This window comes from Epinephelus lanceolatus, chromosome 15 (genome assembly GCF_041903045.1).
Source record: "Epinephelus lanceolatus isolate andai-2023 chromosome 15, ASM4190304v1, whole genome shotgun sequence".
NCBI classification, from domain to species: Eukaryota; Metazoa; Chordata; class Actinopteri; order Perciformes; family Serranidae; genus Epinephelus; species Epinephelus lanceolatus.
In genome coordinates, this window is record NC_135748.1 from 37,458,164 (window position 1) to 37,471,641 (window position 13,478).

Genomic DNA, 13,478 nt, shown 5'->3' on the forward strand with positions numbered 1-13,478 from the left:
TAAAGGTTGCATGTAATCAAAGAACTCTGACTGGTGCTGTTGACCTCTGCGGGCTCGGCCCCTATAAGCCATATTCACATTTACAGATATGTGCAGCGGACCAGGGTCAGCTGTGATTAATGTACGAGAGAGAATGAACATAGGCCGACTGAGAGGAAGAAGAGAAGGGCTCAAATTGGATATATCATGGTGTTGAGATCAGGAATTCATTCAATTCATACATTTGCTCCTCGATTTTTCTTATCTGTGACTTTAAATCTTGAGTTCAGCACCACAGACAGAGGATGTGTGTAATAATTCCCATTTTTATTCTCTGTAGTGGTGTAACATAAACTCTGTTCCCACCAAACACTTTCAGTATGGCACCTTTGTAGCCAACAGTAACCCTTCAGACATGGTACCTAGGGTTTCCTGTTTATCGTCCACAGAACGAGGCTGCACGCCGACATTTTCAGAACAAACTAAAACAGGCTGCAGTGAGAGTCTCTCTCCGTGGGATATTTAAAAATACTCTTAACTACTGTTAGTCATACTGCTCTGAGTATCTTAACAGCATTCAATAATGATATCCGTCTTCCTGCAGCACTTCACCTCTCAGAGAGAAGACTTTGAGGGAACTCGTGAGGGGATCCTGGTCTGGCTGACAGAGATGGACCTGCAGCTCACCAACGTGGAGCACTTCTCCGAGAGCGACATCGAAGACAAGATGAGACAGCTGAACGTAAGTCTGCTACTGACTGTTACACTTTTGATAAATGATCACCTGCAGTGTGTCAGAAATTAGCACCCAGTTCTCATCTTTAACCAAACTGAATCTTTTTCTTCTCGTCATGCCACGCTCTGCAGGGCTTCCAGCAGGAGATCACCCTCAACACCAACAAGATCGACGCCCTGATCGTGTTCGGGGAGAACCTGATCCAGAAGAGCGCTCCTCTGGACGCCGTGTTGATCGAGGACGAGCTGGAGGAGCTGCACTCCTACTGCCAGGAGGTGTTCGGCAGAGTGGCTCGCTTCCACCACCGCCTTGTCAACAGACGCCCAGTCAGTGCCAAATATATACATTTATCTTTTTAATTACACCCAAACTCACAGATGTTTGAGGCCAGGATTGATGACAGATGAACATCTCACCAGACAACATGAGCTTTAAATACTTAATTCCTTCTTCTGTGTTTGTGTAGGTTCTGGAGGAGGAGAGGGAGCTGTCAGACCACGACACAGACCTGGACGACTCACCTGATCTGACCAACGGGACCTCCTGGAGCGAGGCGAGGAAGAAGGAGGGGGAGGTTTCAGCAGGAGGTGGAGTCTCAGCTGGACGGCAGGTCATGTGCCACCTCCTAGCGCCCCCTCTGGAGCGGTCGGGAAGAGAGACCCCCGTTAGCGTGGACTCCATCCCGCTGGAGTGGGACCACACTGTTGATGTGGGAGGATCGTCGTCACACGAAGACGACGAAGACTCCACCTTCTTCAGCGCCCTGTCAGGTAAACACATGCATTTTTGCTAAAACCTTACAATTTAAAACGCATAAACGGTCTCATGCACGGACGAGTAGCATGCCTGAGCTGTTTATGTAGAAAATTTTCTCCATAAATTCAACAAGTAAGTGATATATAAATGATGATTTGGGAGGTGAAATATTCCTTCGGTATACTTGACAGGGCTTCATAACGTGTGGAGCTCGTTCCAGACACTGTTGACCTCCACTCTTTCTTACAGACATGAAGGTCACAGAGAGCTCAGAGTCCTTTGTTAGAGCGACTGTCAGAGCAGTGAAAGCTGCGTCGGGTAGGCACTCTGCCTGCTGCATGCGTCTGCCTCACTGTGTGCTTATGGGCCTGCATCCCGTCTCCTAGCAACCCCACATCCCCATCCCTCATCTAAGTCACAGACTCCTTGTTTTTCCTAGTTTTGCCTCATGTTGTGTACCTTCAGTTACAGGAGTAGCTGCACACTACGACAATTTATCATTGACTGATATCAATGACATATAAAGTACAAAGACCTGCATGATGTGATAATGGGTGCTGTTTACTTGTGCAGTCCATTTGTTTTGATGCTGTTTTTGCATGTTGTATTTGACAGAAACTTCAGTTTTACGCATGCGTCAGGTGTTCTGTTTGTTCATAAGACTGTGTGATACCTCAGGGATGATTCTTATGGTCTTTGTTTTTCAATTATCGCTCTGTTTTCTCTCTGTGGTTCATTGTTTAACCTTTTTGGTTTCACTCCTCTTTCCATTTCTTCTTATTTGTTACAACATTTTTACTGAACTCTTTCCTTTTCTCTCTCCTCAGTGAAGTCAGTGACCGACCCGCCTAGCTGGCACCAGCCCGGCTCCCCAGAGAGGAAACGAGTCCCCCGAGAGATGATCCGAGGCCTGAGCTCATCTCCCACACACACCACCAGCACTCCATTCCACCAGCAGGGCTACGTAAGGACGCACAAACCAAGAGTCACACATCTTAAAGCTTCTGTGTCCAAAGGAATTTAAGTGTTTGAGGTTAAAGTGATGTGGACGCACACTGTGTTCAGGTTAAGCTGATGTCGGAGTGCAGTGGCAGCATCAACACCGTGAAGAGAGTCAAGCTGATCCTGAACGATGAGGAGGAGCTGGAGGGTTCGGGTCTGACCAGCAGCACGGCCGACAAACAGACCAGCACAGGTACGCTGACTGAGAGGAAACAGCAGAGTGAGAGGTGTCACTCTGATGGAGGTCCTGCAAGTTGAAATGACAATCTAACAATATATCATGAATCACTTCACAGCAGTGTTCGACAGTGTTTCATTAACTGTGACTGTCTGTGCAGGTGTGATCGAGCGCTGGGAGCTGCTACAAGCACAGAAGTTCAACAACGAGACGGACATCAAGCAGGACCTGGAGCAGTGGCGGAAGCTGAACTCTGACCTCTGTGACGTCACTTCCTGGTTGGGCAGGGTGCTGCCAGAGCTGGAGAGGCTACAGCGGATCGCACCGTCCACCAGTATCCGAGACATCGAAATCAACATCAGGAAACATAAGGTGCAGCAGCAGCACCGTCTAATCATATAGACAGATACACACTTCATCACATCCACACTGATATTTATCTCCTGCCTGTTTCATCTAGGAGATGCAGAAAACCTTCAACAGCTACAAGTGTCTCATGATCTCTGCCAACCTGAGCAGCCGCCACTTCCTGCGGGGCGACAGCGCCGAGCTGCGGGAGCTGCAGGAGGCTCTCAGCTCAGCCAATCACAGCTGGACGCAGGCCTGCAGTGGCCTGGAGAGCTGGGAGAGGAGGCTGCACTCTGCACTCATGCAGTGTCAGGTCAGACATGGACACTCACTGCAGTTAAACCTGTCTGTCATCGATGAACACATGTACAGCTTAGAATACAGAGTCAAAATAATACACATAGTTTTGATTAACATTTAAATGAATAACGAAAGACGAGCTGCTCCTACGACCTCTGACCTCTGTGTTCTTCTTCAGGAGTTTAATGAGACGCTGCACTCCCTGCTGTTGTGGCTCGCTCAGGCTGAGAACACACTCAGCGCTGTGAATGTCAGCGACCAGTCGACGTCACGCGCCGCCCTGCTGGAGCACAGAGACATGCTGAGGGTGAGCAAATTTACATCAGGAGGGAAAAAACACGATTTATGCTATATCACAATACAGCAATATCAAAAATCTAGCATGATATATTGTCTCATATCTTGATACTGATATAATATCTTCATATTGTTCAGCCCCAATACAACTTTGTCTCAATTATTTGTCATGAAATCATGGAATTACAGTCAGGTCCATAATTATTTGGACAATGATATAGTTGTCGTCATTTTGGCTCTGTACACCACCACTATGGGTTTTTAATGAAACAATGAATACCTGCTTAAAGTGCAGACTCTCAGCTTTCATTTAAGGCTTTTTTCAAAAATGTAGTATGAACCGTGTAGGAATGACAACCATTTCTTCACACAGTCCCCCGACTTTAAGGGCTCATAAGTATTTGGACAAACTAACATAATCATCAATTAAACAGTCAGTTTTAATACTTGGTTGCAAATCCTTTACAGTCAATGACTGCCTGAAGTGTTGGACACATAGGCATCATCAGATGCTGGGTTTCTTCCCTGGTGATGCTCTGCCAGCCCTTTACTGCAGCCGTCTGCACTTCCTGCTTGTGTTTTGGGTGTTTTGCCCTCAGTTTTGGCTTCAGCAAGAGAAACGCATGCTCAGTTGGATTCAGGTCAGATGATATGACTTGGCCATTGCAGAACATTCCACTTCTTTGCCTTAAAAATGTCTTTGGTTGCTTTTGCAGTATGCTTCAGGTCATTGTCCAACTGCACTGTGAAGCATCGTCTAATGAGTTTTGAAGCATTTGGTTGAATCTGAGCAGATAATGGCGCCCCAAACACTTCAGCGTTTCTCTTGCTGAAGCCAAAACTGAGGGCAAAACACCCAAAACACAAGCAGGAAGTGCAGACGGCTGCAGTAAAGGGCTGGCAGAGCATCACCAGGGAAGAAACCCAGAATCTGATGATGCCTATGTGTCCAACACTTCAGGCAGTCATTGACTGTAAAGGATTTGCAACCAAGTATTAAAACTGACTGTTTAATTGATGATTATGTTAGTTTGTCCAAATACTTATGAGCCCTTAAAGTCGGGGGACTGTGTGAAGAAATGGTTGTAATTCCTACACGGTTCATACTACATTTTTGAAAAAAGCCTTAAATGAAAGCTGAGAGTCTGCACTTTAAGCAGGTATTCATTGTTTCATTTAAAACCCATTGTGGTGGTGTACAGAGCCAAAATGATGACAACTGTATCATTGTCCAAATAATTATGGACCTGACTGTAGGTAGAAAAAAAATGTCTGCTGCACAGTTTTTCACAAAAACCAAAACCTGTGTTGTGCAAACAGACTCACAGCCAACAAATGAGACAAGAGAAAACAGAGGTGTGACATGTTTATGTTGACCAAAGCTCAGTTTTAATTTACTAGATACAGATGTTACAATATCATCAGTGGCATGTGTATTCCAGTCTGCCCTGAGCTTTAACAGGAACAAATCTGCATAAATCTGAACATGTACACATGTACATGAATAATTTGACAAACCCTACTTTGATCCCAATGAAGACTGAACTGAAACTCATTTATCAGACACAGAATTCCAGGATGTTTAACTGTCTGTTGAGTCTCAGCTGTGACCTGACTGCTGTGCTCTCTGTCGCCCCCTGCTGCAGGCTCTGCAGGAGGAGCTCTGCAGCCGCCAGCGGCAGGTCTCCTCGCTGCAGGAGATCTCCTCTCAGCTCCTCCTGGAGGCCACCGGAGAAGACAGCGTGGAGGCCAAGGAGAAGGTCCACGTCATCGGCAACAAACTGCATCTCCTTCTGCGACAGGTGGCTGCTGACCTGCACACGCTGCAGGGGAGACTGGTGGGTCCTTCTCTCAGTCTGGTTACACTATGATGTGATGTAGTTTTCATACTCTCAGTGTTTTTCCTGACAGATGGTGTTAAAATTTGCGAGAGATCAAAATGTAATGAGCTGATCAAAGTAAATTACAGCTGTATACATTTTTAACATATACATATATAAAGCACACCTTCAGTTTGAGGTGCTTGTTGCCACAGACACTGCTCAGGTCATTACATAATGTTTTATAACCTGCCTGTCAGTATCACTTAGTAATTAAGAGGTAAAATGGACATTTGTTTTTATAGACTGAACCCTAGGAAAACCTTAAGGCAGGGAAAAACTTATGACTCTGGCTTATATAAATAAACCTGACCTGACAAGTAGCATCTGACATCTGTTGAAATATCTGTCTGTATCAGAGGGAAATAAAAAGATAAAATAAAATGAATGTATGTATGTCACTTTAGTGTTCAAGATTCCACAAAACAAAAACCATAAATGAGATATTATCAAAGTTAAAGTAAGGCCTTCATCAGTCTTATCTGATGGTCTGTTTGCTGTCTGTGTGTCAGGAAACCTGCTCAACCAGCTCGGAGTTGGACAGCATTGGTCTGGGAACACTCCACTCTCCTCTGCTGCTGCACAAGGTACATTCATATTTACCTTTCCTTTCTACCCTCCACAGGCTGCAGGCTTACAACTGTGACCCACAGTAACTTATGAACTTTAACTCAAACACTAACATTAGGTCAGGTTATTTGTTGTCTAGATTAATGTAAGGATATATTTTATTGATATTGCCTCAAAAATTACAGTGCTGTAGAAAGAATTCAAATTATTTAAGTAAAAAATGCAGTATTTCACAGTGAAAATGCTAAATTGCAACCGAACATTCCTGCACATACATGCTGATTATCAAAACAAAAAATGTCATACAATAGTAAGCATAATTTCATGAATAAACTCATGATAAACTCATAGTATGCCATAAAAATATCATAGGTTAGTTTTACTTTAAACTGTCATAGAAGAGTATGCCAAAATTAATCAAACTGAAAAAATGTTATTGTATGCTGCAGCATAAAAATTTGGTTTAAAAACAAAAAAAAAGGGGGTAAAAACGTCATAGTATAGTATGTCGAAAAAAATAACAAAATAAACGCCATAGTATAGTATCTCGAACAAAGTGGTAAAAACGCCATAGTATAGTATGTCGAAAAAAGTGGTAAAAACGCCATAGTATAGTATGTCGAAAAAGTAGAAAAGATAAACGCTATAGTATAGTATGTCAGAAAAAGTGATAAAGATGCCATAGTATACTATGTCGAAAAAAGTAAAAAAAATAAACGTATAGTATGTTGAAAAAAGTGGTAAATATATCATAGTATTGTATGTCGACAAAAGTGATTAAAAAAAAAAAAGCCATACTAAAGTATGTCGAAAGTGATATGTGATAAAAATGTCATAGTATAGTATGTCGAAAAAAGTGGTAAAAATGCCATATTACAGTATGTCAAAAAAAGTAAAAAAAAATAAATGCCATAGTATAGTATGTCGCAAAAAATGGTAAAAATATCACAGTATAGTATGTCGAAAAAGTGATAAAAACGTATAGTATGTCGAAAAAAGTGATAAAAACCCCAAAGTATAGTATGTTGAAAAAGTGATAAAAACGCCATAGTATAGTATGTCGAAAAAAGTGATAAAAATCCCAAAGTATAGTATGTTGAAAAAGTGATAAAAACGCCATAGTATAGTATGTCGAAAAAAGTGGTAAAAATATCATAGTATAGTATGTCGAAGAAAGTGATAAAAAATATCATAGTATAGTATGTCGAAAAAAGTAAAAAAAAAAAAAAAAAAAAAAAAGGCCATAGTATAGTATGTCGACAAAAGTGGTAAAAATGCCATAGTATAGTATGTCGAAAAAATGGTAAAAATATCATAGTATAGTATGTCGAAAAAAGTGGTAAAAATATCATAGTATAGTATGTCGAAAAAAGTTTAAAAAAAAAAAAAAAGGCCATAGTATAGTATGTCGCAAAAAATGGTGAAAATATCATAGTATAGTATGTCGAAAAAGTGATTAAAACGCCATAGTATAGTATGTCGAAAAAAGTGATAAAAACCCCAAAGTATGGTATGTCGAAAAAAGTGATAAAAACCCCAAAGTATAGTATGTCGAAAAAAGTGATAAAAATTCCATAGTATAGTATGTCGACAAAAGTGGTAAAAACACCATAGTATATGTCGACAAAAGTGGTAAAAATGCCATAGTATAGTATGTCGAAAAAGTGATAAAAAAGTCACCGTATAGTGTGTTGAAAAAAGTGGTAAAAACACCATAGTATAGCATGTCGACAAAAGCGATAAAGTCACAGTATAGTATGTCAAAGAAAGTGATAAAAATGCCATAGTATAGTATGTCGCAAAAAATGGTAAAAATATCATAGTATAGTATGTCAACAAAAGTGATAAAAAAAAAAGTCATAGTATACTATGTTGAAAAAAGTGGTAAAAATGCCATAGTACAGTATGTCGAAAAAATGGTAAAAATATCATAGTAATGTCGAAAAAAGTGGTAAAAATATCATAGTATAGTATGTCGAAAAAAGTTTAAAAAAAAAAAAAAAGGCCATAGTATAGTATGTCGCAAAAAATGGTGAAAATATCATAGTATAGTATGTCGAAAAAGTGATTAAAACGCCATAGTATAGTATGTCGAAAAGTGTTAAAAATGCCATAGTATAGTATGTCGAAAAAAGTGATAAAAACCCCAAAGTATAGTATGTCGAAAAAAGTGATAAAAATCCCATAGTATAGTATGTCGACAAAAGTGGTAAAAATACCATAGTATAGTATAGTATGTCGAAAAAAGTGATAAAAATCCCATAGTATAGTATATCGAAAAAAGTGGTAAAAATATCATAGTATAGTATGTCGAAGAAAGTGATAAAAATATCATAGTATAGTATGTCGAAAAAAGTAAAAAAAAAAAAAAAAAAAAAAAAAAAAAGGCCATAGTATAGTATGTCGACAAAAGTGGTAAAAATGCCATAGTATAGTATGTCGAAAAAATGGTAAAAATATCATAGTATAGTATGTCGAAAAAGTGGTAAAAATATCATAGTATAGTATGTCGAAAAAAGTTTTTTTTTTTTTTAAAAAAAGGCCATAGTATAGTATGTCGCAAAAAATGGTGAAAATATCATAGTATAGTATGTCGAAAAAGTGATTAAAACGCCATAGTATAGTATGTCGAAAAAAGTGATAAAAACCCCAAAGTATGGTATGTCGAAAAAAGTGATAAAAACCCCAAAGTATAGTATGTCGAAAAAAGTGATAAAAATTCCATAGTATAGTATGTCGACAAAAGTGGTAAAAACACCATAGTATATGTCGACAAAAGTGGTAAAAATGCCATAGTATAGTATGTCGAAAAAGTGATAAAAAAGTCACAGTATAGTGTGTTGAAAAAAGTGGTAAAAACACCATAGTATAGCATGTCGACAAAAGCGATAAAGTCACAGTATAGTATGTCAAAGAAAGTGATAAAAATGCCATAGTATAGTATGTCGCAAAAAATGGTAAAAATATCATAGTATAGTATGTCGACAAAAGTGATAAAAAAAAAAGTCATAGTATACTATGTTGAAAAAAGTGGTAAAAATGCCATAGTACAGTATGTCGAAAAAATGGTAAAAATATCATAGTAATGTCGAAAAAAGTGGTAAAAATATCATAGTATAGTATGTCGAAAAAAGTTTAAAAAAAAAAAAAAAGGCCATAGTATAGTATGTCGCAAAAAATGGTGAAAATATCATAGTATAGTATGTCGAAAAAGTGATTAAAACGCCATAGTATAGTATGTCGAAAAGTGTTAAAAATGCCATAGTATAGTATGTCGAAAAAAGTGATAAAAACCCCAAAGTATAGTATGTCGAAAAAAGTGATAAAAATCCCATAGTATAGTATGTCGACAAAAGTGGTAAAAATACCATTGTATAGTATGTCGAAAAAAGTGATAAAAATCCCATAGTATAGTATATCGAAAAAAGTGGTAAAAATATCATAGTATAGTATGTCGAAGAAAGTGATAAAAATATCATAGTATAGTATGTCGAAAAAAGTAAAAAAAAAAAAAAAAAAAAAAAAAAAAAGGCCATAGTATAGTATGTCGACAAAAGTGGTAAAAATGCCATAGTATAGTATGTCGAAAAAATGGTAAAAATATCATAGTATAGTATGTCGAAAAAGTGGTAAAAATATCATAGTATAGTATGTCGAAAAAAGTTTTTTTTTTTTAAAAAAAAGGCCATAGTATAGTATGTCGCAAAAAATGGTGAAAATATCATAGTATAGTATGTCGAAAAAGTGATTAAAACGCCATAGTATAGTATGTCGAAAAAAGTGATAAAAACCCCAAAGTATGGTATGTCGAAAAAAGTGATAAAAACCCCAAAGTATAGTATGTCGAAAAAAGTGATAAAAATTCCATAGTATAGTATGTCGACAAAAGTGGTAAAAACACCATAGTATATGTCGACAAAAGTGGTAAAAATGCCATAGTATAGTATGTCGAAAAAGTGATAAAAAAGTCACAGTATAGTGTGTTGAAAAAAGTGGTAAAAACACCATAGTATAGCATGTCGACAAAAGCGATAAAGTCACAGTATAGTATGTCAAAGAAAGTGATAAAAATGCCATAGTATAGTATGTCGCAAAAAATGGTAAAAATATCATAGTATAGTATGTCGACAAAAGTGATAAAAAAAAAAGTCATAGTATACTATGTTGAAAAAAGTGGTAAAAATGCCATAGTACAGTATGTCGAAAAAATGGTAAAAATATCATAGTAATGTCGAAAAAAGTGGTAAAAATATCATAGTATAGTATGTCGAAAAAAGTTTAAAAAAAAAAAAAAGGCCATAGTATAGTATGTCGCAAAAAATGGTGAAAATATCATAGTATAGTATGTCGAAAAAGTGATTAAAACGCCATAGTATAGTATGTCAAAAAGTGTTAAAAATGCCATAGTATAGTATGTCGAAAAAAGTGATAAAAACCCCAAAGTATAGTATGTCGAAAAAAGTGATAAAAATCCCATAGTATAGTATGTCGACAAAAGTGGTAAAAATACCATAGTATAGTATGTCGAAAAAAGTGATAAAAATCCCATAGTATAGTATATCAAAAAAAGTGGTAAAAATATCATAGTATAGTATGTCGAAGAAAGTGATAAAAATATCATAGTATAGTATGTCGAAAAAAGTAAAAAAAAAAAAAAAAAAAAAAAAAAAAGGCCATAGTATAGTATGTCGACAAAAGTGGTAAAAATATCATAGTATAGTATGTCGAAAAAGTGATTAAAACGCCATAGTATAGTATGTCGAAAAAAGTGATAAAAACCCCAAAGTATAGTATGTCGAAAAAAGTGATAAAAACCCCAAAGTATAGTATGTCGAAAAAAGTGATAAAAATCCCATAGTATAGTATGTCGACAAAAGTGGTAAAAACACCATAGTATATGTCGACAAAATTGGTAAAAATGCCATAGTATAGTATGTCGACAAAAGTGGTAAAAATGCCATAGTATAGTATGTCGAAAAAGTGATAAAAAAGTCACAGTATAGTGTGTTGAAAAAAGTGGTAAAAACACCCTAGTATAGCATGTCGACAAAAGTGATAAAGTCACAGTATAGTATGTCGAAAAAAGTGGTAAAAATGCCATAGTATACTATATCGACAAAAGTGGTAAAAATGCCATAGTATAGTATGTTGACAAAAGTGGTAAAAATGCCATAGTATAGTATGTCAAAAAAAATAAATGCCATAGTATAGTATGTCGCAAAAAATGGTAAAAATATCATAGTATAGTATGTCGAAAAAAGTGGTAAAAATATCATAGTATGTCAAAGAAAGTGATAAAAATGCCATAGTATAGTATGTCGCAAAAAATGGTAAAAATATCATAGTATAGTATGTCGACGAAAGTGATAAAAAAAGTCATAGTATACTATGTTGAAAAAAGTGGTAAAAATGCCATAGTATAGTATGTCGAAAAAATGGTAAAAATATCATAGTATAGTAATGTCGAAAAAAGTGGTAAAAATATCATAGTATAGTATGTCGAAAAGTTTAAAAAAAAAAAAAAAAAGGCCATAGTATGTCGCAAAAAATGGTGAAAATATCATAGTATGTCGAAAAAGTGATTAAAACGCCATAGTATAGTATGTCGAAAAAAGTGATAAAAATCCCAAAGTATAGTATGTCGAAAAAAGTGATAAAAATCCCATAGTATAGTATGTTGACAAAAGTGGTAAAAATGCCATAGTATAGTATGTCGAAAAAGTGATAAAAAAGTCACAGTGTAGTGTGTTGAAAAAAGTGGTAAAAACACCATAGTATAGCATGTCGACAAAAGTGATAAAAAAAAGTCATAGTATACTATGTTGAAAAAAGTGGTAAAAATGCCATAGTATAGTATGTCAGAAAAAGTGGTAAAAACGCCATAGTATAGTATGTCGAAAAAAGTGGTAAAAACGCCATAGTATAGTATGTCGAAAAAAGTGGTAAAAACGCCATAGTATAGTATGTCAGAAAAAGTGGTAAAAACGCCATAGTATAGTATGTCAGAAAAAGTGGTAAAAACGCCATAGTATAGTATGTCGAAAAAAGTGGTAAAAATATCATAGTATGTCAAAAAAAAGTGAAAAAAAAAAAACCTTCATAGTAGTATTTCGAAAAAAGTACAAGAATGGACTTTATATAGCAGAATGGACTTTATTGTCAATTTACAAGGTACAACAAAGCTTTGAGTGACATCTGTGCAAGGATCAACATTTAAACAAACACATAAATACATATGACACAAACAAGTACTACTTTCATAGTATCTGCAGGACAGCCACATACATATATTAACATGTAAAAGCAGTCCCTGAGGAGACGCTCTGCTGGATCTAATGGTGCAATATTGCATCAGTAGTCATTCCTAAAGGTGGGTGTGTTATCAGTCTGAGTTACTGTTGTGGGTGGGTGGGGTAGGGGGTTGTGAGGTATAATGGGGGCCACAGCTTCGGGGAAGAAGCTTTTCCTCAGTCAGTGGTTCAAACTGTGGGTGGCTGAGATGACTTCTGTCTTTGGACAAGCTGCTGGCTCTCTTTCTCAGGCAGTTGGTGTAGATACTGTCCAGGTGTCAGAGCCCCATCCCAACATTCAGTACGTTTACATGCACAGTTTAATTCCACTTTTAATCTGAATGAAAGGCCATTCTGATTAAAAGTGATCATGTAAACGGTCATTCCGATTGAAAATTAAATCCGATTAAAGGGGGTGGTTTATTCCGTTTGTCATTCCGAATGAAAGAATTTTGTGTGCATGTATACACTCATTCCTCTTTAAATTCATTCCGGTCTTTCTGCGCATGCTCGTTTCCTTGCCCTTCTGGCGCGATGACGTATATAGCGCGCATAGCAACGGGCTGCATAGCAACAGGCTGAGATAGAACAGTTGGACTTGTTGCACTCATCGGTTTCCATTCGCCACAGCACGGTCTTCTATCTCTCTTCTTTGACCTTCTACCTCCCTTCTCCTCCTCAACAGACGAAGCATTAGCAGAACAAGGTTGTTGTCGTACTGCTGCTTCACGAATATAAGCAAAACAAGCCCGAAAAACGCACTAAGAACGGCGCCGTCAAGCATCTTGTTATCCGGAGCGAGGACTACAGTGTTTTCTTCCGGTAAACGTAAACACATAACATCCGCCCCACCCCTATCCAATCAGAAACCTTCCCTGCCCCAAACCTTGCACAGACCTGAATACAGGCGACTGAACTGATCTCCCATGTAAACCCTCATTCGGAATGAATATTTCCCATGTAAACTACCTGGAAAGACTTTAATTCTGAATGATTTCATTCAGATTTATTTCATTCCGAATGAGAAGTGATAAAAACGCCATAGTATAATATGTTGAAAAAAGTGATAAAAACGCCATAGTATAGAATGTCGTCAAAAATGATGGAAAAAGTCTTAGTTAGTATAGCATGTTGTCAAAAAT

The 13,478-nt window shown here is 37.3% G+C and overlaps 1 protein-coding gene across 1 annotated transcript in view; it reads left to right on the forward strand.

The window, feature by feature from the left end:
• Positions 1–13,478, forward strand: part of syne2b (spectrin repeat containing, nuclear envelope 2b) — a 220,340-nt gene that overhangs the window by 200,359 nt on the left and 6,503 nt on the right. Inside the window, exons 118-127 of the mRNA XM_078175419.1 lie at positions 584–721; positions 847–1,041; positions 1,182–1,485; positions 2,299–2,435; positions 2,537–2,666; positions 2,812–3,023; positions 3,112–3,312; positions 3,478–3,606; positions 5,243–5,434; positions 5,989–6,063. Coding sequence (XP_078031545.1) covers positions 584–721; positions 847–1,041; positions 1,182–1,485; positions 2,299–2,435; positions 2,537–2,666; positions 2,812–3,023; positions 3,112–3,312; positions 3,478–3,606; positions 5,243–5,434; positions 5,989–6,063 — 1,713 coding nt within the window. The remainder of the gene's footprint in view (positions 1–583; positions 722–846; positions 1,042–1,181; positions 1,486–2,298; positions 2,436–2,536; positions 2,667–2,811; positions 3,024–3,111; positions 3,313–3,477; positions 3,607–5,242; positions 5,435–5,988; positions 6,064–13,478) is intronic.